Source organism: Sinocyclocheilus rhinocerous, unplaced genomic scaffold, assembly GCF_001515625.1.
Source record: "Sinocyclocheilus rhinocerous isolate Xijiao unplaced genomic scaffold, SAMN03320098_v1.1 scaffold62, whole genome shotgun sequence".
NCBI classification, from domain to species: Eukaryota; Metazoa; Chordata; class Actinopteri; order Cypriniformes; family Cyprinidae; genus Sinocyclocheilus; species Sinocyclocheilus rhinocerous.
Genome location: NW_015656585.1, coordinates 3,347,120 through 3,373,350, shown reverse-complemented (window position 1 = coordinate 3,373,350; position 26,231 = coordinate 3,347,120). Strand labels below are relative to the sequence as shown.

At 36.4% G+C, this 26,231-nt stretch overlaps 3 protein-coding genes across 4 annotated transcripts in view; 2 read left to right on the top strand and 1 right to left on the bottom strand.

Moving 5' to 3' along the window:
* Window positions 1-17,870, top strand: part of rasa1a (RAS p21 protein activator (GTPase activating protein) 1a) — a 50,064-nt gene extending 32,194 nt beyond the window's left edge. Inside the window, exons 8-25 of the mRNA XM_016527831.1 lie at window positions 68-218; window positions 2,526-2,604; window positions 2,693-2,816; window positions 4,736-4,892; window positions 5,032-5,119; window positions 5,997-6,077; window positions 6,411-6,568; window positions 6,656-6,732; window positions 8,876-9,048; window positions 9,204-9,363; window positions 11,243-11,385; window positions 11,653-11,768; window positions 12,865-12,951; window positions 13,037-13,104; window positions 15,311-15,399; window positions 15,511-15,588; window positions 15,700-15,834; window positions 16,884-17,870. Coding sequence (XP_016383317.1) covers window positions 68-218; window positions 2,526-2,604; window positions 2,693-2,816; window positions 4,736-4,892; window positions 5,032-5,119; window positions 5,997-6,077; window positions 6,411-6,568; window positions 6,656-6,732; window positions 8,876-9,048; window positions 9,204-9,363; window positions 11,243-11,385; window positions 11,653-11,768; window positions 12,865-12,951; window positions 13,037-13,104; window positions 15,311-15,399; window positions 15,511-15,588; window positions 15,700-15,834; window positions 16,884-16,967 — 2,048 coding nt within the window. The 3' untranslated portion in view covers window positions 16,968-17,870. The remainder of the gene's footprint in view (window positions 1-67; window positions 219-2,525; window positions 2,605-2,692; window positions 2,817-4,735; window positions 4,893-5,031; window positions 5,120-5,996; window positions 6,078-6,410; window positions 6,569-6,655; window positions 6,733-8,875; window positions 9,049-9,203; window positions 9,364-11,242; window positions 11,386-11,652; window positions 11,769-12,864; window positions 12,952-13,036; window positions 13,105-15,310; window positions 15,400-15,510; window positions 15,589-15,699; window positions 15,835-16,883) is intronic.
* An 828-nt stretch (window positions 17,871-18,698) lies between these two features.
* On the bottom strand, window positions 18,699-23,818 carry LOC107720191 (cyclin-H-like). Its single transcript, XM_016527830.1, has 10 exons — window positions 23,556-23,818; window positions 23,152-23,281; window positions 22,870-22,992; window positions 22,705-22,778; window positions 22,412-22,622; window positions 22,118-22,281; window positions 21,966-22,036; window positions 21,222-21,324; window positions 19,042-19,105; window positions 18,699-18,958 (listed from the first exon to the last, which is right to left on the bottom strand). Exons 2-10 carry the CDS (start codon window positions 23,266-23,268, stop codon window positions 18,926-18,928), a joined length of 960 nt encoding a protein of 319 aa, XP_016383316.1. The 5' UTR covers window positions 23,269-23,281; window positions 23,556-23,818; the 3' UTR covers window positions 18,699-18,925.
* A 165-nt stretch (window positions 23,819-23,983) lies between these two features.
* On the top strand, window positions 23,984-25,875 carry LOC107720189 (uncharacterized). 2 transcript variants are annotated; one of them, XM_016527829.1, is made up of 2 exons: window positions 23,984-24,000; window positions 24,268-25,875. In XM_016527829.1, exon 2 carries the CDS (start codon window positions 24,401-24,403, stop codon window positions 25,718-25,720), a length of 1,320 nt encoding a protein of 439 aa, XP_016383315.1. In that variant the 5' UTR covers window positions 23,984-24,000; window positions 24,268-24,400; the 3' UTR covers window positions 25,721-25,875. The 2 variants fall into 2 exon arrangements, with proteins under 2 accessions (XP_016383315.1, XP_016383314.1); XM_016527828.1 differs by lacking the exon at window positions 23,984-24,000 and adding an exon at window positions 24,007-24,086.
* Window positions 25,876-26,231: the final 356 nt, after the last annotated feature.

Here is a 26,231-nt window from a genome sequence, read left to right as displayed (position 1 = left end):
TATTTTCATAACTGCCATTTAAATCTATTTAAAAGCACTTCTAATATGCTGCTTCTCCTCTGTCCAGTTGGTCAGGTCTGCAGCTTTCTGGTCAGGCCGTCGGACAACACACCAGGCGACTACTCCCTCTTCTTTCGTACCAATGAGAACATCCAAAGGTTCAAGATTAGCCCCACTCCCAACAACCAGTACATGATGGGAGGGCGATATTATAACAGGTAGGACAGCAGACACGTGTCTTGTCAATACCTGAAAGCATCATGTGGGGTCTGGCTAAAAATGGACCCTCGTACCTCATATCCTCCTCTGAAACACATATTTGCCTTCCCATCATATAATAAAATTAGGGCTGTCAGTTTAACACGTTAACTTAATTAATTAGTTATGAAAAAATAACGCGATTAAAATATTTTAACGCAGTTAACGCCCCCAAACCTGTATGTCATCTTACATTTCATACAGTTGACTGTTGACAAATATGATGCAGGGCAACAACTCCATAAATGCAATTATGCACTAGAATTCAAGATATTGGGGGAAAAAAAATGCCCCTATAATTATTAATATTACCTATAAAGCCACTGTTGTGCATCTCCACGCAACACTTTCTGAATGAATCCTTGTATTGAAGTAATTGTGTGAACCAATGATTCAATAGCCTATTCATAAAGTGAACCATTTACTTCATTCCTGAATGAATCAGCCGTTTGAACGAATCGGCTCATAAAGACATTTACCGCCACCTGCTGGTAGTTTTAGTTTCTTCTTTAGAGTATCATGTAGGGATGTAACGATTCGCTCAACTCACGATTCGATTCGATTCACTTTTTTTTTTTTTACAAAATGAGATTTAAGACAAATTATAAATTAAATGTGTCCTTTTATTATTGCTTGGACAAAATGCTGCATGTTTCTTTGTGAAATTGAAATATAACACTATAATAATATACTAATATAGCACTTGCATATTATTGCTCTTTTGTTGGTTTTGATTGCTTCTATTGTCCTCATTTGTTAGTTGCTTTGGATAAAAGCGTCTGTTAAATAACAAAATTTAAATATAATGTAAATGTAAATAACAAAACTAAATTAAGTTTTGATATTAAATAACAATTTACTAAATTAAAACTAAAACAAGCCCCAAATCAAATAAATAAGTAACACAAATAAAAGAAATCTCTTCATATAAACAAACTAAGGCTTTGTCTGTGCTCTTTCCATCATAAAGACATTTACCGCCACCTGCTGGTAGTTTTAGTTTCTTCTTTAGAGTATCATGTCATTTATTAAAAAAAATTCATAAATAAAACATTAAAGGGATAGTTCACCAAAAATAAATAAATTATAATTCTGTCATCATTTATTCGCTGCACTTATGAACTTTAATATGCATTATACAGAGGCAAGAGGAAACGAAAATAATACCATCTAAACTTTTCTAAAGACAGTAAGTTCCCCTCAGACATGGATTCTTATATACTCCTACACCTAAATGAATCGCGATTGGTTTAGCATCTCAACCGATTTGAATCGTCACATATTTCAATCGATTTCCAACCGGCTCGCGGTTAATCGTTACATCCCTACAAAGCTGTTTTGGTTACCAGTGACCAGTGGAAAATGCTGAGATGTTTCTCAAATTATCTTCTTGTTCCATACTTTGTTAGGCCGTTGTAGCCTAAACATTTAACACAATAATAGCTTTAAATTATCTTTTGGGGGTATTTTCACAGCCAAATTTAGTTTGCGATTAATTAATTGCAGCACCCTGTAATTAATTAGATAAAAAATTTTAATCGACTGACAGCCCTAAATAAAATACAATACTTTATTGCCATAACAACATAGTTGTCTGGACATTTTCCTGGTGAGCTCTCCAACAACAATAACATAACATGTGCAGTTGTGCACATAATAAACATACATATCAGCAATAACTAACCAAAAACATAACAATAACACGCAAAACAGTGAGCAGAGAAACTCTATGTAATCATATAATGGCACCATCTTGGATTTCATAATCAGAATAGTATTAATAACTTTATCTGCTATGTAGTGCTAAGCAGTGTTTGCATATTGCACAGTGATGGATAAATAATGATTATGCTATTTTTTTTTACAATTATGTTATCACTGATTTGGTTGTAAAGATTTCAGATGACTCCACATTTGCTTCACAACTGTATACAAATGAACACTGAAGTGTTTGATTATTACATACAGAGGTGAATAATTTATATATGCACAAATTTTAATTTCATTCATTTGCCTGCAAACACCATTTTTGTTCACACTACAAATGACTAAACTGATTTCAGTCAAATACTCAAAAAGTCTGCCTGTCCAAATATTTTTGCTTCCTGATGCAGAACAAAGCATTTTAGAGATTAAACCCTGTCCCATATATTATGCCGCAGAGCTGATTTAATTAAAATGTAACACTATGTAATTTTGCACATAGTAATAAACCACATGGCTTTACATTCAGCTGGTCTCTAATTAAACCAAGCTTTTCCTGGCAGTGTTGACGATATTATCGAACGTTACCGAAAAGAGCAGATCGTGGAGGGCTACACTCTGAAAGATCCCGTCTCAATCCAGGTAAGTGAAAGGTCATTCCAATAAGCTCAGATATCGCTGAAGAACATCTCAATAATAAGCATAATACTGTGTACTTTTTGCCGTTTAGCAAAAAGAGCAAGTCCTCTCCGACTTGGTTGACGGCAGAGAAATCTATAACACTATTCGACGGAAAACAAAAGATGCTTTCTACAAAAACATTGTCAAGAAAGGATATCTTCTCTTCAACAAAGGTACCGCAGGCTACTTTGTATGCATCCAACTGCTTCCATTGACATTTGACTGGTTATCAGCACATAAGGCTGTTTGACACATACAAGTAACATTTGCATTCAGTGCTCAGTCATTCTCAGTGGGACGAGAGGATGTGGGTCATTTGTAGCACATAAGCCCCATGTGAGTGTGGTTTTGTCAAACCTTGACTGTCTTTGATCACCTGTGAAACGCACAGGAAGACTCTTCACAGACAGCTCAGGATCAGCTACGCAGAACAAAAAGCAAAGCGTTTACCTGAACACAGAGAGCTGTCCAGTTCAATGACAGTGGCTTTGCTTAATAAGAGATTTGGCGCTCTGTGGGGTGTGCTCATTGATCAAAGGCTATGAGTCTGAATTAGTTCTGACATCTTGTCTGGTTAGTATTCAGCTGTTTGTATTTAATATTCAGGTGGCTTAATGTGGGCTAAAATCATTATACCTCAAATCCTGGCTACGTTATACAGGCTCAAATTAAATTTTCTCTTAAAAATTGATATGAATAATTGAAGTGTTCTGCAAGTAATGAGATCTGTTAGTTAAGGCTTTGTAGTCGATATGTAGTATATCTACCTCAGTGTTGTGCATTATAAAATTAATTTCTTATAGTTCTGATTAGGGCTGGGTTTTAATCAATTATCAGTTTTGATTAATTCTTATATCCCAAGGTCAATCTTGTATATTGCTGTTTTCAGTTGATGCGTGAACAGAACTTAACCAAGCATTAATTGTGGCATACCTGTCATCCAACAATTGCAATAAGCTTTGTGCTTTGCTACTTCTGATATAAAACAAAGTCTCAGCTTTCAGATTCTGCCAATTTCATCAGGAAATTCAATAAATGAATGTCATTTTGGCACTCTTTACCTTGGCATAACAGATTGCTGTAGCCGCCTCAGTCCAAGTGGTAGTGCGCAGTACACATTAACTGATTATCTCCTCTGTTTTACTACTAGTTATAGCATGAAATACATACAAATTAACATCAAAGGTTATGTTAAAAGATACAGTACAACTAACTGAAATGTCTCATGTCTCGTGCAATCCCTCAGTCAGTGTATCAACCACGGAAAGATGTCAATAAAAGTTAAACTTACCTCAGGAAAGCCATTCAGTGTCCATAAACTTGATAGTTAGCTGGAAAAATAACTCTAGAGAGGAGTGTTTTGCTAAACATACGCACTGTGTTGCATATTCATTATATTTGGCTTAACCTGTTAGTGATGTGCTTACTATTTAGTGTATGGTTCAATAAGTCTGTCATAAAATCAAGTTTTCATGACAGCCACCGTTTAAATGTAGATTGTAGAAACATAATTATACCATTAAAAATTTTATATAAAAATTATGTGCAGTTTAAATGTTTGTATAAAGCTCTGTTTTAATTGTTGCTTATATTTAAAAACAAATATCAATTTAATTTAATAGATTGTTATTTATTTTAATGTTTAATAAAGTATTGTGCCTACTGACAAGGTTCCGGTGTAGTTTACCGCTTTAACTAAGAGGGACTTTTTCTTTACAAAAAAACGACATGTACTGTACATGATATATATCAAAATGAATTCATATATTAACGAAATTGGAATTAAATTAAGAGCTTGTGAATCAAATAGATTTGTGAAGTCGGAGTCAATACCCAGCCCTAATTCTGATGCATTTTCTTGTTGGCATTTAGCTGTTGTTTAGTATTCAGCTGGTTTGAGGGTGTTGTAAAATCTTTATTATATAGGCTCCTTGGGCAAGAATGAACATACTTGTCTTTGAAATTCATGACATAAATAAACCAGGTGTTCTCCCATGGTTTGGCTCCCTTAAAATACATTTTCTAAACTGTTCAAGTAAAATGAATGTGAGTCTGAAGCATCTTGCTTACCTTTTCACTTGTGCTTCCACAGGTAAGGGTAAGCGCTGGAAGCATTTGTACTTCATCCTGGAGGGCAACGATGCTCAGCTCATTTATTTTGAGAGTGAGAAGCGAGCCACCAAACCCAAAGGACTAATCGATCTGAGCGTGTGCTCTGTGTACGGAGTCCACGACAGTCTGTTTGGCAGGTATGCAATTGTAATGCTTGCAAAAGTCACTTGCAAAACATTTTCAAGTATAGCTTAAGTGTCCACAGTGTTTGGGGCCAGTTTACAAAGCAGCAATATTGATGTACAAATTTTATGTTGATGCTATTTTTATGTCCAGGCCAAACTGTTTCCAGATTGTGGTTCAGCACTTTAGCGAGGAGCAGTACATTTTCTACTTTGCTGGGGAGACACCTGAGCAGGCACAGGTACTGCATCACTTCTCATATATATAACATTAAAAATATAAAAGTCTCGTAAAAGTAAAAATGTTGTAAAAATATTTTAAAAAAATATTTATTTTTAAAATTTAAAATAAATATTTTCTATTTGAACATGTTTTAAAATGTAATTTATTCCTGTGATGGCAAAGCTGAATTGTTTCAGCCATTACTTCAGTCTTCAGTGTCACATGATCTTTCTGATTTGCTGATTTGGTGCACTAGAAACAATTCTTATTATTAACAATGTTGAAAACAGTTGTGTTGTTTAATAATTTTGTGGAAAGCTTGATAAAATTTCTCAGGTTTATTTGATGAAAAGAAAGTTCAGACAGGCACAGGTACTGCATCACTTCTCATATATATAACATTAAAAATATAAAAGTCTCGTAAAAGTAAAAATGTTGTAAAAATATTTTAAAAAAATATTTATTTTTAAAATTTAAAATAAATATTTTCTATTTGAACATGTTTTAAAATGTAATTTATTCCTGTGATGGCAAAGCTGAATTGTTTCAGCCATTACTTCAGTCTTCAGTGTCACATGATCTTTCTGATTTACAGGTACTGCATCACTTCTCATATATATAACATTAAAAATATAAAAGTCTCGTAAAAGTAAAAATGTTGTCCTTATTATCACTTTTGATCAATTTAATGCATCCTTGTTTAATAAAAGCATGAACGTATATTTTTTAAATTAATATACTTAATGTATCCCAAATTATAAATAAAAAGGCACTACACAGTAAACAGATTTGAGTCCCAGATGCCACAGAATTTGAGTTTTTCTGCATGTCTGAACCAAGCCTGTGTAAAAGTGATAAATGAGTCTTTGAACCAACCAAGTGTCCTGCATTCACAGGACTGGATGAAATGCCTGCAGACGTTCTGCAATAACCTTAGGAAACCCTTGCAGACCACATTCAACAAGCGCTTGCGTCAGGTAAGAGAGAAGTCTCACTGTTTTTATTAAATGTTAGCTTCTGTTGCTTTAATCATGAGTTAAGGTGTTCAGATGACTCTGAGTGTGCCGTCAGAGCGGGCCACAGCTGAGCTGTCTGGATGCTGGTGAGCAGGGCGATGAAAACCACTTTCAGAGCACCTGATCCCAGACATGCAATTGGGGCTAAATCTAAAAAGAACATCGTCATCTTCATTACCACAGGCATATTTTTGGAAAAAGATATCCGCATGTCATCTGCTTCTGACATCTCATCACTTATTCATTACAGAGCACGGAAAAATCTAACATTTGCGTGTCATTCTCTCGCCTTAGGTTAGCAGTTTAGTCCTGTATGTGGAGGAGGCCCACAAACTTCCCATCAAACACTTCACCAACCCCTATTGCACCATCTCATTGAACAGTGTGCAGGTGGCGAAGACTCATCCTAGAGAGGGACAGAATCCTGTGTTCACTGAGGAGTTCATCTTTGAGTGAGTTCATTGTGACTCTCAAGACTCGTTTAGAGGCTTTGAAAGTGATGCTCGATTAAAGTTCTGATTACCATTCCTCTCTCGCAGTGACTTGTCGAGCGACATCAACAGATTTGAGATAAGCTTAAGCAACAAGACCAAGAAGAGCAAAGAAAGTGACATCTGTGAGTATCATTGCCTGTTCATTACCATATAATTATTGCATTAGATTTATTTATACCTCACACTGGGTCCATAAATTTAACATTCGGCAAGCATTGTGTGAATAAAAAAATGCACTTTGGAAGACAAATGAAATGAGATACTGACTAGTTTAACTGAAAAAAAAAATCATTGTTTAAAATATAAGATATAAGAATAATATAAGAATGATTATCTGACTTAAAGGGATAGTTCACCCAAAAATGAAAATTTGATGTTTATCTGCTTACCCCCAGGGCATCCAAGATGTAGGTGACTTTGTTTCTTCAGTAGAACACAAACGAAGATTTTTAACTCAAATCGTTGCAGTCTGTCAGTCTTATAATGGAGGTGAATGGAAATTACGGCTTTGAGAGTAAAAAAAAACATACACAAACAAAACCAAATTAAACCCTACGGCTTGTGACGATACATTGATGTGTAAAGACACAAAACGATCGGTCTGTGCAAGAAACTGAACAGTATTTATATCGTTTTTTTACCTCTGATGCACTGCAATGTCTGAACTGTCCTGAGCGCGTCCTCGACAGCCGTCGCGTGACGCGTCTTCTTCTTCTTCTTGCTTTACAGCGGATCGCAGACTTCGAAGTGCATTACCGCCACCTATCTCTCAAATTGACCATTTTACAGTATGTGGAAAATAATGTGTTTTTTTAACCTTAAACCACATAAACACATTTCATTACACCAAATACACAAAATAATGTTCTTTTTAGCAACATCATATGACCCCTTTAACAATTTCTGTTAGTGGATTTTTTAAATCGATATTCATCCTTATTATTTATATGTGCACTACCGTTTAATTGTTTAGGGTCAGAAAGATTTTTTTTTTATGTATTTGAAAGTAGAATCTTATGGTCAACAAGGCAGCCTTTGTTTGAGATAGTAAAAACAGCAAAAACAGTAATATTGTGAGATAGTATTAATTTAAAATAGCTGGTTTGTATTTGAATATATTTTAAAATGCAGTGTATTCCTGTGATGGGAATGCTGAATTTTCAGCAGCCATTACTCCAGTCTTCAGTGTCATGATCTTTCAGAAATCATTCTAAAATGCTGATTTAGTGCTCAATAGACATTTATTATTATTAATTATACTACGGGGCCATTGAATGCTTGAATCTGATTGGCTGACGAACGTTCTGAGGTGTGCAATTATTTTCAGGAAAACGCACGGCGAACGTAGTTCCAGGCAGCTCTCTTGACCGCATTACAGTTCCATGTCACTTCGCATAGTTTACTGTAATAACGGAAATTAGCATACAGTACCTATACAGCACACAGGAATTACTGCAATCACACGTGCTCGCACACGCACACTACGGTCACGCAGTTTGCACAAAAAGGTGTTGTCAGCGCTGCCCTGACGATTTTATCAGTTAGCCTATATAGTGTAGCAACTTAAAGGCTACACATGACATTTCTCACTAGCGAGGTAATAACAGCGCTGTTTAGAGACGCTGCTGCAGAACACTGTTGAGGAACGCACAGAGAGACGAATCCCTTTAAATATATCATCTGATCGATGTCTTGAGGTGTGGTAACCGTAGTATAAACGGAATAATTGACTCCGGGCCGTTGAATTATTAGAAAAATAATGCACACCCGAGGTGTAACGGCCACGAGTGTGCATTATTTTTCTAATAATTAAACGGCCCGGAGTCAATTATTCCTTACTTATGATCACGTTTGCTTAATATTTTTTTGTAAAACCATGATGTATGTTTTTGGAGATTCTTTGATGAATAGAAAATTCTATTTATTTAGAAAACCTGTTTATTTGAAATGGAAATCTGAAACAGAAATGCATCCTTGCTGAATAGAAGTATTAATTTCTTAACACCCCCCCCCGCCTGGCACTATGCATTTTAAATGTTACTGTAACTTGATTTTTTTTCATCAATTTATACGAGTTATTTTTTGTGGTAATCAACAGTATATTAAAGGTGCTCCATAGAGATCGATTTGATTTTCTGCAGCAACATTTCTTTAACCTCGCCTATGCTCTTTTTCCTTGCACAAGTGCACCCTCTGCTGGCACTAGATGAAGCGAAGCAAGACTTCTGCTCTTCTCTAATCTGTTTCTCTTCTGTATTGTTTCAGTGTTCATGCGTTGCCAGCTGAGCAAGCTGCAGAGGGGCCAGATGATCGATGAGTGGTTTCCTCTCAGCTCCTATGTGCCGCTGAAGGGAATTGAGCCAGGCTCACTCCGCGTAAGAGTGCGATTCTCCATGGAGAAGATCATGCCTGAGGAAGAGTACAGTGAATTCAAAGAGGTAAACATACACATGGTCATATTTTACACTTTGAACAAAAAGGTAATGTGGCCTTGAAGAGATTGTTGGTTTGAACTATTACTTGTGTGGCCTTGAACACTTACCCTTTTGATAAAAGTATCTTTTGCTGACATGCTCTCACTGTCCATCCCCAGCTCATCCTGCAGAGAGACTATCATGTGATCTATGCGTTGGCTCACGTGTGTGGACAGGACCGCACCCTGCTGGCCAGCATCCTGCTCCGTATCTTGAGACACGAGCGAGTCGAAGCTCCGTTACTGAGGACGTTGAATGACAGAGAAATTAATATGGAGGGTAGGGCTCTCTCTTTGTATTATTCACAGTTCCGTATTCAACAGCAAACAGATGTCACAGCTACACTGAGGCTAGGCAGCTTCCCTCAGGCTTGTTCATCATGTTTTAGCTACAGAACAAAGCTTTGACAGTTTTGTTCGTGCTTTTTATACAGTCCCTCTTTTCAAGCAATGACTAATATTTTATTTAAAGGGGTCATATGATGCGATTTCAAGTTTTCATTTCTCTTTGGAGTGTTACAAGCTGATTGTGCATAGATAAAAGGAGGGGGCTTTGTAGAAAACGAAGCGTTTGAGAGAGGCGGGGCATAGAGGACTGTACAGTATGTACAGTATTTGAAAAATAATGTGTTTTTTGAACATTAAAGCATGTCAACATATTCTGTTACACCAAATACACAAAATAATGATCTTTAAAAAAGCATCATATGACCCCTTTAATAGACTGAGTAATCAGACATCATCTTGAAAATGTGCAGTGTGTTCAGAGAAGAGCTGTCACGATACCAGTATTAGTAGTATTGACTCAATTTGGTATGTGGATGAATTTACAAACTCAATCATGATGAAAGTGTGGTTCATGAATATTAATTAGATTGTGACTTGACTCTGCAGGAAGAGTTTTTTTTTTTTTTTGGAAAGACAACATACTTTTACTTAGCAATGATGCATTAAATTCAGAAAAAATTGAAATAAAGACATTTATAATTTTACAGAAGATTTATACTTCAAATTTCGATTCATCAGTGAATCCTGAAAAATATAACAGTTATAATATAACAAAAAATATGTTTGTTTGTTTGTTTTTTACTTTTTTTTTTCAAACAAATACAGAAAAAAATGAACACATCCCAAAAAACAACATATAACATAGACATAGACATACATCAGTCACCAAGTACAACATGTACTGCATTCATGAGTATTTAGATTTCAATCAGATTCTGCCATACAAAGTTATGTTAAAGAGTTACATATCTGACAGCTTATGGATTAAGAGTTAAAAATGGTCTAAGAGTTTTTCTTCTTTTTGGGCCTTGAAACTATATATATGGCATAACATTACTATACATTGCTTTTATATTCAGTCTCAATCAGGAGAAAGAGAAGAAAAAGAAAACCTTAGTTAACCGATTAAATATTTTATTTTCAACCACTTCCTCCAGTATGATGAAATTTTAGTAGATTGTTGTCTTAAGAAGAAATATTTCTTAAGCAGCAAATCGGCATATTAGAATGATTTCTGAAGGAATAATATAAATAAATTACATTTTAAAATATATTCCAAAAAAAGCAGTTATTTTTATTTTGGACTATATTTTTTAAAGATAATTTTGACAAATCTTACCAAACAGAACCTTTTGAATGGTAGTGTAATTATAATGAAGTATTTTGGTTACACTTTATTTTAAGGTGTCCTTGTTACAGTGTAATTATACTTTTAAGTATAAAGGATACTTGTGGATACCATGTTAAGGATAATCCACAGTTAATATTAATTAACTTAATTAACATCTACTTACTATATGGTTAGGGTTTGGCTTAGGGTTACTTGCATGTAATAATGCATAATTAAGTGTTATTATAATAGTTAGTACATGTAACGTGTAACAAGGACACCTTAAAATAAAGTGTTACCAGTATTTTCCTTTTATTATACATTTTCTTCTGAATTATGAAATGTTAAGACTGTTCAGTATAAATTGAATGATTAATATAACGTTAATTTATTGCTATTAATAACAATAATAATAATAATAATAAAAATGTATAGAAAAGAATTATGAAATGTTTCGGACATTACTCTTTTTTTTTTTTTTTATCGTCCATTGTTTATCATGAACATCCTTACAATGTGGTTTCTTGTTTTGGGGTTGCAGATGAAGCTACGACTCTGTTTCGGGCCACTACTCTGGCCAGTACTTTGATGGAGCAGTACATGAAGGCCACCGCCACTCCTTTCGTCCATCACGCCCTCAAAGACACCATACTGAAGGTCATGGAGAGCAAGCAGTCCTGTGAGGTAATGGAACTAAATAGAACGATGTTGTTCAGTGGACAAAAACGTCGCACTGTTAACATCAGGCTAATCAGATCTGTAAATGTTCTCATCTCCTTGTTCTGATGTATTGTGTTTAGTGTTTCTGAGGCAAATCCATCAACATGATGTTCTCTCTAAAGCCTTGGGCAAATTGGCTTTTGTCAGGTTTCTGTTGAATAGTGAATAAACTGAACTGGCAGTCAGAATCCTTTTCCCTCATGTGGTGTGTTTTCTGGTCTCCCTCCATAGCTGAACCCGTCTAAACTAGAGAAGAATGAGGATGTTAACCTGAATCTAGCTCACTTACTCATCATCCTGTCGGAGCTGGTGGAGAAGATATTTATGGCTGCTGAGATCTTGCCCCCGTAAGCATGATAGCACACCACCATATCCGCATTACTGCTTTGTAGTACAACCGTAGAAATGTGGAACCACACTACCTATACTAATCCATATATTGCCATGGCATCACAAGTGTCATTACAATGTTTATATACAGTAGGAATGCAAAAATGTATCGGTTTAAAGCAGCTTATATTAATTGTATTTTTATTATTTTGGGGGGTAAATATTGTATATTTCTAGGTCAAGATTTGGTATTTAATTGTTAGATTTTCAGTTACTCTTACCATCATCTAGTGCTCATTTCGAAGGACGGTGCAAGAATATTATAAAGATTTAACCTTTTAAGAGCACTATTTCTTGAATAAAAATGTTCTTATGTTAATAAGATAAAATGATAACATGTTTGGGATTGGAACATTTTTTTATGTTTTGAGAGAAGTTTATTATGCTATATAAGGCTGAGTTTATTTGATCAAAAATACAGTAAAAACTGTAATATTGTGAAATAACATTACAATTTAAAATAACTGTTTCTGTTTCAATATATCTTAATGTAGATTATTCCTGTTATGGCTAAGCTAAATTTTCAGAAGCCATAACTCCAGTATTACTCCAGTGCCACATGATCCTTCAGAAATCATTCTAATATGCTGATTTGGAGCTCAAATTACATATCAATGTTGAAAACAGTTTTTTGCATTTATTTGAAATAGAAATCTTGTGTAACTTACATTTCTTTACTGACACTTCTGTTAAAATTAATGCATCCTTTCTGAATAAAATAATTAATTTCTTTCCAAAAAAAGAAAACAATAATATAATTAAATATACTTGAATATTATATGTTTTTTTTAATTTTAGGCATAGTAGTATACATTTGTAACATTAGCTTATTATTGGTCATCAGCCATTACAAAATAATATCCGCTTAACAGAATAATTATTATAAGAAAATAATATCAGCTTATCATAAAGACCAGATTTTTATATCAGTGCATCCCCACTATATTATCTTCCTGTCCATATTGTGCTGAATTGATTATACACTTCTTTATGGTACAACGCTGTTTATACAGCCTTAGTATTCATAGTTTGTCTGTTTCCTCCTTGTCTAAGGACCCTGAGGTACATTTATGGCTGTCTTCAGAAGTCTGTGCAGCAGAAATGGCCTACCAACACTACAATGAGAACCCGAGTTGTGAGGTAACACATTGTCAAGCTACATTTGCATGTGTTTACAGAGCAACATCTTGCAAAGTGCCAAAATGTGTTTGTCTCTGTCCTCCAGTGGTTTTGTCTTCCTAAGGCTCATCTGCCCTGCCATTCTCAACCCCAGAATGTTCAACATCATTGCTGGTGAGTGCACAGCTTGCACACAAGCACTTTTTTTTAAGATTCAACATACTTAGGTCAAGTACCCACTCAAATATTTCATTCTGCACCTGTTAGAGCTTCAGTCTGATAGAAGAGCACTTAACGGTCCAAATGTGTAAAAGGCATAAACATGTCATAGTGAGGCAAAGTCAACAGCCTTTTGCATTTTTATACGAAAGTGGATTTGTTGTACATTTTATATTAGTTGGAATAAAATATTTGGGGAAAAAAAGTTTTTTTGTTAATGAAGGGTTTTAAAAATCTTCCTAACAAAAATGTCAGATCATAAGAGCATACAAATGTAATGAATAGTAATGTATTTTTAATTAATTTTAATAAAATTGTAATTTAATTTGAAAGCAATCTACATATACTGTTGGATAAATGCAAGACAAAAATAACACTGCAGTAAATTGCCAGTGTTTGTCAAGGATAAAGAAACATTTATTTGTTAAGTTGTAAAGGAAGTTAATACTTAACGCTGCAGTCCGTAACTTTTTTTGGTTAAAAATGATCCGAAATCAATATTTGAGCAAGTACATAACCAGCCAATGTTCAAAACTATCGCCCGATTCACAACGGTTATCTTATAATAATGTTTTCTCATTTGAGTGGTACGGGTAGGTTTTCGCGGGAAATTGGAGCATGTTACTGCGTCATTACGTCACGTCTGTAAACATAAAGAAGTTGTCCCGGCTAGTAGGCTATCGCATGTGAGGATCCTGCAGGTGGCGGATCGTTTATAGCCTTTTCTCACAGCAGCCAGAATAATTAAATGTATCATTTTGATGGCGGATTGTAATCCATAAAGGATTATGTGATTATGCAACACATGTGAATGAAATTAAATTATATTCCAGTTATAAATGTGCTTCTGATTACAGATAGCCTGGGATTACAAAGATTTGTATTTTAAAGAAATTATTTTATTTTAAAGGGAGCATAATTAGCTTTTTGGGTTAAAAGACTTTCTTAATATGAAATTCGAAGAGTATGACAATTAGATTAGACTGTGCAGAAATTGAAATCTACACGCTAATACACACTACTCATAGTCACCAATGCTGATGTTGTTAACATTAATCGTTTGAGAATAAAGTATAACAATAATAATCATTTGAACAGTTTGATGTGATATGAGCTAACCGATTTTTAGATTTAATCACCATTGCTAGCGAGATTTATGGTAATGCTTTTTTCCTCAGTTGGTCAGAACAAACGTGGCAGACTTGTTACTTGCTTGTTCAGATGGAAATATACGGTGAAAATACTTATTTGGGTCATATTCCAAGACGTAGGCTAGAATCTGTGATTGCGAAGTACAGTAAATATCCACACCGGTGCAGTGACTGACTGCCACACATACTCTTCAGAACATTAGATTCATCTGCGCCGGAGCCGTGCCCACTCACAACACACGCAACGAGCCGTTTTAGGTAGGCGTGGCTGACTCTTAACTTTTATAAAGAATATCTCTTTGGATTTGAGACTTTAGTCTTTGCAACTTTACAGATCTTCTTTATGCACCAAGAGCTTGTAACACTCCAAAGAGAAAGGAAAACTTGAAATCGCATCATATGACCCCTTTAAGTATACTCAGTGTCTTACTTCTGGATATCAGATTTAAGTATATATAAAGTTGTTTAGAAGTGTTCAAATTTATTGATGTTTATGTATTTTGAGATTTATTTTTGTTCAAACGTTTTTCAGTACTTTAAGGAAGGATGCATTCAATTTATCAATTTTATTTATAGAATTTTATTTAAAAAATGTAGTTTTTTAATTTTATGTTCACAAAAGAATTTAAAAAATGTAGTTTTTACAAATATATTGTCATTTTTAGATTTTTAGGTTCAAATGTTTGTTTGTTTTTTTCTTCATTACTTTTATTCAGCAATTTATCAAAAATTTAGTGTTTTTTTCTTCTTTTTTGTTTATTTTCTGTTCACAACAGAATTCTAAAAACATAGATTTCAAAAGACTATATAGAGGTTGACAAGTTAATTAACAACAGACTACATTACCAAACCATAACTAATGTGACATGACATAAAAAATATTGAATTTTAAGAACTTTTATTGTGTAAAAGCCATGTCTAAAAAAAGTGTACAAAATGAAATGAACATTGGTACCTCAACTTGTTTAGTCTGATATTAACTGTAATGAAAATGTGTCTTGTCTTTGCAGACCCTCCATCCTCTACAGCAGGTCGAACGCTTACCCTGGTAGCAAAGTCTGTGCAGAACTTGGCCAACCTGGTGGAATTCGGTGCTAAGGTGTATGGATTTTCACGCTGTGTTAGAAAATGAGTTACACTGAATAGACGTCAAAGAGTCCTGTGAATGCTAATGTTGAGATGCATTTGTCGTGATGTGTTTGTGTTGCAGGAGCCCTACATGGAGGGGGTGAATCCTTTCATCAAGAACAACAAACAAAGGATGATCATGTTTCTGGATGAGCTGGGGGTAAACTGCACTGTATCCATTTTTAAAGCAGCATGGGTTGCCTGCGGCTCAGTTTATGAGCTCTGTGTGAAGTAGCTTTCCTATAACATTCTCTCTGTGCTGTTTCTCCAGAATGTTCCTGATCTCCCGGAATCTACCGAGCACTTTAGGACTGATTTGTCCCGTGACCTTGCTGCCCTGCATGAGCTCTGTGCTAGTCATTCTGACGAACTCCGCACCCTCAGCAATGAGAGAGGAGCACAGCAGGTATGTGTCTCTCTTGTGATACATGATGGTGGGACATATATATAGACATAATATGCATTCAGCCGGTCATTAGGGCAAAACAAACCCTGACAGAGTGATCAGGACACTGACACGAATGTATGAACTGACTGTTCGTTACCATGCTTATTACACAGTTACTTATCATATAGTATTGCTTTTAGCTGAAATTGTTTTATTTCAAAAGATGAAAGAAATGCAGAATGTCTTCAGAGACACAAAACTAGCATGGCTACAATATTCCCTCTAAGCTACTGCACAGAAGAAATAATATGCCATGCACAGGACACACACAAACCGCTATAGAGTTGGCACGCTATAGATTAAGAACCTGTGAATGCAGTTTATGGTTTCATAGAAAGAGTAGCATGTGCACACACAACAGGTGTAGTAGTGTGCAAACTCTACTACATAGGGATGTTTGGATAACTATATAAGAATTCACGTTCACATTTTTTCAAAATATTTAGCTTACAGATCTAATTTTAAAGGCTTTGTTTTCTATTCTATTCGGTCAGTTTAAATGCTTTAATTTGTTTTTATTATATTATATTTAGTGCTGTCAAACGATTAATCGCGATTAATCGCTTCAAGTATTATGAAAAATAAGTGCAATTACGTAAGGAATAATTAACCGTAGTATATGTGGAATAATTGACTCCGGGCCGTTGAATTATTAGAAAAATAATGCACACCCGAGGTGGTGATGTTACACCTTGGGTGTGCATTATTTTTCCCTATACAGCACACAGGAATTACTGCAATCACACGTGCTCGCACATGCACACTACGGTCACGCAGTTTGCACAAAAAGGTGTTGTCAGCGCTGCCCTGATGATTTATCAGTTAGCCTATATAGTGTAGCAACTTAAAGGCTACACATGACATTTCTCACTAGCGAGGTAATAACAGCACTGTTTAGAGACGCTGCTGCAGAACAGTGTGCTGTATAGGTACTGTATTTTTTTTTAACCTAGCAGGTGAAGATTATAATGCAATCATTGTTTGTTGGCTCTTTCTGTTCTTCACAGCATGTGCTGAAAAAGCTGCTGGCCATCACTGAGCTCCTCCAGCAGAAACAGGCGCACTATGCCATGTCCAACAGCAACAGGTAGTTCCTCCTCCGTCATTTTGTCTGTCAGTTTGTCTCCGTCTCCATGGAGTAGCCAATGGGACCCCAGCATGCTCCACCCTCATCCCCATGCCAACTCCCACCCTCCCCATATCTTCCATCCTACCTTTTCCTCCGCCTCATTGTCTGTGCCACGAGAACTATGCAAACTACGGCAGAAAACAAAACGGCTGGACTGCCAAGTCCAACACCAATGACTTTCTAATCACACGACCAGATCGTTCGGTTTGACTGCTCTCCGTATCTTGGGTACATATCAATCTAACAGACGGGTCGAACAAATGACCCATCAAGTCGACAGAATGATGTTTTTTAAATACAGGTTGCCAAAGTGTATCTCTTCATCTGCTTGATCTGAAACTGAACGGACACAAGGCCGCAACGATTCTTCTCTATAACTGGATTATGAGCTAAAATGCTTTTTATACTGTAATTTGTAACTGATTTACATGGCTATGAATATGACAAATGTGCTCAGACTAGTGTTCTTTGTCCTTTTCCCTGTTCCATTTAGTTCGATTTGTGCTGTAGACTGGATTTTGTTTTTCTTTTTATCATCCTCAGAGAGTATGATTATTTTATATCAAAACAATAAATTCTCTTGCTGGAATCATGAGTATATAATTTGAGGTAACCTGATTTGTTTTCCATATTGTACAATATGTTTGATTGGTCTTCCCTGAGACAAATTCAAAGCCAGACATGTTCTCGGGAGAAAAGTTTAAGGTAAAAAAATGTTTACAGCAGTAAAATCTATAATAGTAAAGATTGTATCAGGAATGCATGCACTTATTAAACATGTTTTATAAAGTACTGACTGTCTCAGATCAGCTCGTGAAAACAGCTTTTGAAAATAACAAGACGGCTGTTGTGCTCCTCTAAAAATATTCTAGTGTTTGTCTGTTTTCAGTTCTTGATTTTGAATAAAGAACCATTATTATGGTTATCAACGGCATCTGTGATGTGTCACTTGAGCATAAACCCAGAACATCCCTTTAACCCCGCTTTTCTGTAGGGAGACTGACCCTGTAATCTAATGCGTGTACTGTAATCTGTTGAATGACTACTTGAAGGCTGAAAAAAGTACAAGTGTTACAGCAGTGATTGAAGTTGCTGGCAGTTTATGCTCATCCTGTAGATTTTAACTACCATTCAAAAGCTTGGGGTCGGTAAGATTTTTAATAGCATTTTTGAAAGACGTTAATAAAAAACAATCTAATATTGTGAAATGATTACAATTTAAAATAACTTCTCTATTTTAATACATTTTATAATGTTTTTATTCCTCAGATGTCCTCTCAAGTCTTCAGTGTCACATTGAACTATGTACTATAACATGTAAAACGGGAACATGAAAGGAATATTCTAAAATCAACTCATGTAAACACCATAATCTTGTCTTATTTAGAATAAGGTAAATAATTAGATTACTGATATCCATGTAAATGTAGTCATTATCAGTGTGATATTGTAATGAATTACTTTTAAAAGTAACTTTCCCCAACACTGGTCATTATCAGTTAAAAGCAGTTGTGCTGCGTAATATTTATGTGGAACCTGTGATACTTTTTTCAGGATTCTTTGATGAAAAGTTCAGAAGAACAGTATAGTCAACATAAATCATTTGTAACAAATGTCTTTACTGTCACTTTTGATCAATGTAATGCATCCTTGCTGACAAGCATTTATTTTTTTTTTTTAAAAAGCAGCGTAAATGCTCCATGCTTGTGGTAATATTGTGTTAATACAATAACCCAACAATTATATTAATAATAAAAAAATAAGGTTTTATTTTCACAGAAGAAAAAGCTTTAGATGACATTTTGCTGAAATATTTACAATCCAGTTTGAGAAGTGCATCCTCTCTCAGTTATGGCAAGTGTCAAAAGCAATCACTCAACCCGTTCAGAGGATGTTGCCAATTTAAAAGCAATTTCATTGTCACAATGCATCCAAATCCTCATCAGTCCACTCCTGCAAAACAGAAAATCCATAAGCTTCAAGCAGTAGCCAGAGGATGTGCATTTGAGGAACAAATAATCTTCAAATAAACTTACTTCCTCAACCACCATCTGCCTTTTCACGACGTGATCATCATCTTCATATCCATGTTTTATTTTCCTGAAGGACATGGACAGAGGAAAGCATCCGAACCATAAACTGTTATCATCTGAAGACTACATTCATTTAGTAACTGTCTTTGGTAGTGCTCCTAAATTTTTGGTGGTGCTCCTAACTTTTTGAAGTTGGGAGCACCAGTGCTACCAAGTAAAAAAGTTAATTTCGAGCCCTGGTGACCCATCAATCTCACACACAAAGCATGTAAACTAGTGCATCAATGTAGCTCAAAACTGTGTAGTTATAGATCATATGTAGTTCTTGTCCGTGTCAGGTTGTTGTTTAACCGCAGCCTCAAAAGAAATGGATTCCACAGACTTTTATAACTGTTGTGAGCTAGAAATCCTGTGTCTAAATAGGGTGAAGAACAAGCTGAGCTATAGCATGTAGGCATTGCAATGCCATAGTCTTCTGAAAGTGCTTGAAATTTCTCATGGCTTACCATCAATCCCTCAAGACTTAATCCTGAAAGGTCACCGTGCCTAATTTTGTCTTTATTTTGCAGAACTGAATGTACCTTTATGGCTGTAGCAACCACTATCCAGATCCTCTGAAAGAAAAGATTGGTAGCAAAAACAGCAAGCCAAATGAAGAAGGTGGATGCTCTCACTCTAGTTAGGCAACACACTGCCAATCTCCATCTCAAAGCAACAGATTCAAAACTTGAATTCACATTGAGCCATCAAAGAGATGGTTAGAGATATTATTTCTGTCGAAATGATCTCTTGGACCTTCCTACACTGAAAATCACGAATCTTCAACAGAAGAACCAAAATGAAGCATACATCTGAAACGCTTGTCGACTTGAAACCCTCATGGAGACATCTGCAAAATCAACTTGGATCTGTCCGACTTCGATTGATACCACTGGTGTAACCGACCTGGGAGCCGCGAGCGCTAGACTGGCATCAAGAACTTTGGCACTGCATTGCTCTTGACCATCAGGGAAGCGAGATGCACTAATGATGCAAGCCTTAAGAAACCGTCTACACTCAATACTACCGCACAACCTCTTCCTGTTTTCGACTGCGGTTTCAGATAGAGGTAGGCTTAGATCCTACAGATATCCTATCTTACCTTCTGAGCCGCTTCGCTTGACAAGATGCTGCATCCTGGCTTTTATCTCCAACCCGGTGTTTGTATGTGATACATGAGCAGATCAGTGAGACCGATTCAATTTTGGAGGATAGATTACACGAGGCTGGAGCATGTGTCCACTTTTAATAACCTGCCCCTGTTCTTCCACCTAACCTACAATGGCACTATCTCGAGCTCAAATTAATTTGAAAGCTTTTCCCTAGAATGGGCCAAGTAGATTATGAGCTTCCTGGTTTATTTCATATCACAAACAAGTCGAGCATCAAGACCTACTGACTGTAAAACTATATTTTATTATATCAGTCTTTTCATGTTTATCAAACTCGCTTGAGGAGTTAATTTGGCTGTTTCTTGATGTGTATTATTATGTAAAACTTCAAAATGTATCACCAATTTATTAGGATTCTATAATGTCCTTTTGTTTGCTCGATTTGACAAGTAGTTGCATTGTCCTGTACTCGCTGACTCCCTCACAAAGAAAGTACTGTGGTGGTACCATTGTACAGTGGAGATGACTGATGGAAATACCATGGTACTCTGATATACATCATTGTAATGAATGACTACCATGGTACATGTCCAAAAAACTGCTTTTAACCATTGTGCTGTCATAAAAACATGGTAATGCATTCATGTTAGTGTATGAAGGTGTATATTCGCTACAACTGACTTGAAACGGCTCACTTTGTACTCATTCCCTGTTTTCATCTACAGCTGATGTAGGGGATTCGGTACAGTATATTTAGCTGCATTTTATGACCCAGCAAATCTATGAAAAGCATGATGCAGATTTACTTTTTTTTAATTATTTTTTTTATTTTAGGTAGCTCATGTATTTTTATTTTTCTATTTTATACTCAAAACCCACGACTTTTGCATCTTAGATACAAAACACCAAGTTACTAACCTGGCTGAATAAAACTCTTAGTATGATTAGTTTTGTGTGCTTTTTAAACAGACTGATCTGATTAGAACTGTAAGGGCCATGCCATTGATTTTATAATTTCCAACAAATACTCACAAGTTTGTAGCAAATTGAGCATGAATCCTTTCCAGTTTCTGTTTGCAGGTATTGACCTCCTCAGATTTGGGAAGCTCGTATGCTTTAACAAGACTTGTTATTCCTATAATGAAAACAGACACAATATCATGGTCCACATGGTAGATTTATATCCTTAATGAACCAATAGCAAAATCTTTGATGACCAAAGTTGTCCTTAACACAGCAAGCTTCCAAATAACTGGTTTGCCCAATAAGTTCCTATTATGCACAACAAGAGCAAATCAAAACTTCTGATGTATGGATATGCACTACATTGGTACGTTTTTTTTCTTCTATAGTTTTGAAAGAAGTCACTCACCAAGGCTGCAATTATTGAATCAAAAAATAGTAATACTTTAAATAAAATATTTACAATAAATTAATTTAATATACTTGATAATGTAATTAATTCCAGTGAATTTTTAGCAGCCATTACTCCAGTCTCACACGAACTGTCACAGAGTCTGTTGGCCATTCAAGTCTTTAGATCAAAAGGTTTTTAAGGTGATTAGAAATATAAATTCGGTCATATTCGGTCTTCTTTAGTCTTCAAAATGGCATTTCATAGCAAAATTGATCTTTTAGGAGATAAACCGCTCATAAAATAACTTTGATGAAGTTTATCAGATTTACCCACTGAATATCTGAGACCTTTTATGAAGTTATTCATCTCTTATCTAGTGACATTTTAACAGTTAAAAAAAAAACAAGAAAAATACTTACGTCTCATAGACTCATACATCTTTGAGAGGGTCTCTTTATCCTCCTTAAGCCCCATGCATCCGGTCAAATATCTGTAAATGTCAAAGAAAATACTTTTTAACATACTGCCGTCTCAACTGTTCGAATCTCTGAATGCTGAAGGAGAAACCTACGCCTCCATCTTGAGGCCAGCACGTGCAGCACCGTTAAGGACGGCGGTAAGGGCGATCTGAGACGGAGAAAAGAGGAGTCCAGCATCTGTCATTGCTGCTCTGTTGAGAAAGTCTTCTGCACTCTTTCTCAGCATCTCTGGGTTCTCTAACAATGGGTATCTGGTCTGAGAATACAGAAACCATGCACTTCAATTCACTTAATCTACAGTTAGCAAATTTTAAAAATGTTTGAGCAGCCCCAACCAAGGGCATGCATTTGGGGTGGGACTGTCTACAACCAGGCTTTAGACTCACCTTCAGGTCAATCAGGAAGCCCTCCAAGGGCCGATAAGGATTGTGAACAACCAGATGAAAATTAAGCTGCTGGATAAGAAGCAGCTCATACTCCAGAATCTGTTCTAGAGCCCTCTCCTGTCCTGCTGAGCTCTCCTGGAGGTTCCCCACAAACTGAGTGCTGGACACATTAAACTCATCCACTTTACAGGAGAGATACGCACTTGTCAACCTGCAAAAGTGGGGCATGAAGGTCAGAAATGAAAAATCTCAAATAAGTCATGATCTTACAACTCCTTCAACAGTACACTTACATTATCGTCCGAGGGTGATACTCCATCAAAGAGTTGTTCAAATAGAATCTTCGAAAATACATACAAGCTGTGCCCTGAGAAATATATACTGGTTTTAAAATACAAAAAGTCAGAACGGCACACTAGATGATCCCATCTTTAACTAATAAAAGTGACATTTATTACCACAACAGATTTAGGCATAGCAGGCTTGAATATGGCACAGAAGTCTAGCAATCTCTTCTCATAGTGTCTGAAGAGCACTTTCTCTTCTTGTTCATCAAGAAACATGGATTCATTTATTCCAGGCTGAAAAACAGATGAAGTCTAAGTATGATTGATGTTTATGCTGTTAACACTATAAATGGCTGGATTATTGTGATTTGTGGATAGATAGATAGATAGAATATTTTGTAGACTTGCATGTAAAATAAGCGTATAAAGAGAATTCCTGCAGTTGTCACTTACCTTCCCACTGGACAAGCCTTTTGAGCAGACCTTCCGATTAGCTTCTAGTCTTAATTTATCTAAGGATTCCTCTTTATCGTAAATCCAGAATTTCTTCTGAGAGCTGTTGTGATACATGTTGAATATAAAGCTGTGGACAGAACAATACAACTATTGATTACACACCAGATACGTGCATTCTGACAAACCGCAGCTCTCGTGCACAAGTCCAATAGGTAGCAGACGAGTTATGATAGATATAATATGACGTTATGATATAACGTTACACATAATAAAGTCTACATATATTTAAGAATCACTAGTATTTAAGTTAGTGCAGTGCACTGCCGAGGCAGTTAAGGCAATTTTTTTCAGATTTAATTAAAAATATAGTTTATTTTAAGGATGAAATATTTCTGTCTCACCCCTCTTGGGCACACTGTGACGCTCCGTCTGTGTATCAAGGATGGTCGTACAAATATTAAATGGGTTTAAAAGATTTAGCTATTGATCTTTGTTTCAACCAAGGTTTCAACAGTAGACATGCGCGAGAACGCGTCGCGTACGATTCACGACACCTTTTAGTCGCTTTTGGATGATGTCGATTGTGTTCCCCACTCACGAGTCTGACTCATTTCTGTGAATCGGCTCTTTAGAATAGTTTGTTTTAAAGATCCAGATCATACAAACAATTCAGCAATTGTTTTACTTCATGCACTAGGGGTGTCAAATTTAGTTCAGTTTAGCTCCAACCTTAATTAAACACACCTGAACCAGCTAATCAAGGTCTCCAGGATTACTAGAAACGTCCAGTCAGGCGTTTTGGAACTTGTTTGGATCTCTGTAGGACAGTGGCCTTCCAGAACCAGAGTATGTGCCAAGGCTTATCTTCTTCCCACCCGCTAAAACGACCAGTTAGAGCCATTTATAACCACACAATGCATCGTTTTATAAAGGTCTTTTTTCAAATCATATTTCGTTTCTTAATGAGTTTAGTTTTTAAGACATTAATAATTGTTGTAATAACTGAATTGGAACAAATTAAATTATAAACAGTGAATGATTCGTATTCGTGTTAATATAACTCTCATATAGTCACGCCATACACACATTTAAGTTTTATTTGTAAAATTTCAGCACTGCTCGATTAAGTCTGATTCATGTCCGAATCATTCTGACCGAACCGGTTCAACTGATTCACTGAGAAGATCCAACTTAAAAGAATCACCGCCAGAGTTCAAATCTCCATCGCTTCTGAGAGAACATAAACATGGCCACGAGGAAATATTTCCGCAGATCAATTGAGGAAAGAAAGCGTATACTCGAGAAATATGACCAGCTTCCTCCAATGTCCCAAAGAGCTGCAGCGCGTCTGCTAAACATCTCAGGGCCGCTGCTTTGTATCTGGCTCCGGAAAAGGAATATTAAAAATGCCAAGTCTAACCTTCCCAGGACTGTCTTTCCATCTCGCAAGACGCCTCGAGTAGAAGCTACACTCTGGAGGTGGATCGATACTTCTCGTGAGAACGGAATTGCAGTAGATGATTCAACGATTCGTAAAAAAGCGACTCTGGTGGCTACAGAAATGGGCCTCTGTAATTTCAGTGCGAGCACAGAATGGTTGGCACGCTTCAAAACACGGGAGACAGTAATACGAAAGATGTTCCAGGTCGACCGAAAAACGGGAGACGCACCAAAAGAGCCCAAATCCGGTAAGGATAACAAAGCGGCGGAGCCTAAAAGCAACCTTACAGCCAAAAAGACGCATCGAATCGAAGCTGCACTGTGGCGATGGATCGATCATTCTTGTGAGAGCGGCATCAGCGTAGATGAATCGACGATTCGTTCAAAAGCGGCTCGGTTGGCCAAGACTGTGGGTTTCCGTAACTTCAGAGCGAACACAGAGTGGTTCAGCCGCTTTAAAACACGAGAAGGAATCGTACGAGCGATGTTCCGGATCGGCCGAAATAATCGATCTTCTGATTATAAGACGGTGGCACAATTGGTACCAAGGATGGATTTCACATCTACAAAGACGCGACAGCTTGAAGCCGCGCTTTGGAGATGGATCGATCATTCTCGAGAGAACGGTAGTATTACAGATCAAATGATTCATTCAGAAGCGACTCGGTTGGCTAGGATGATGGGGTTCGGTAACTTTCGTGCAAGCGCAGACTGGCTCAACCGATTTAAACCCCGTGAGAAAGTTGTACGAGAGATGTTCCAGTTCGAACAGTGTTCAGAAAATCCACAAAGCGACCAAACGGAGGACAGAAGTGCGTCTGATCAAGTTACCCAACAATCTGACGAGAGCATAACGGACCAGTCTAGCGATGAAAGCGACGAACTAACGGATCTGGACATTCCGAAACTCGAACCGACAGTGGTCACGGCTGAGCTCAGCGGTGATTTACACACGGTCACTGTACCGTCACTGTGGCAAATGAAGGAGGCTATGAAAACACTGGCTACCGGGTTATTGTACAGAGGATTCTGCGACTTTAAACTTCTGCATCAATTTGAAAAAGAGGTTAACACTGTTTTGAGAAGATCTGTTGCCCTAGGAACGCACAACGGCTTTCAAGCATAAAATTCTGGGACTTAAGTGTGTTGTAGGTTTTTAGTAGATTATGTAGTGTAAATATAATAGTGTTTACACAATCATAACGGGACAGGTGCAACACGGGCTCTCTCAGGTGACCACATGGGGGCGCCAAGTGTTTGTTATAACACATTCTCATATGTTCGACACGTGGTTCCATTACCCTTTTTTTTTTTTTTACCCAGTTTTTATTTTGCAGCATTAATGGGTGTTACATTATGAAGGTGCTTAGGTTGTCCTACGATTTTGGTTTAAATGTTTAAACACTGTTAAATGACTGACTTTATTTTTACGCAAAAAATAAAAGCTTTTGATAAAAATCTGTTGATGACGTTCCTTTTTTTTTTATACACAAAAAAGCAGTTAGTTAGACCAAACATTTGCCTTTTTTTAAAAAGCCACAGAAGCTTATGAAGCAAGACAGAATAAATTACCAACCTCCTATTTGAGTAGGGCTGTGTAACCTAATTTGCATAAACATGAGTGATTTATGAATAAT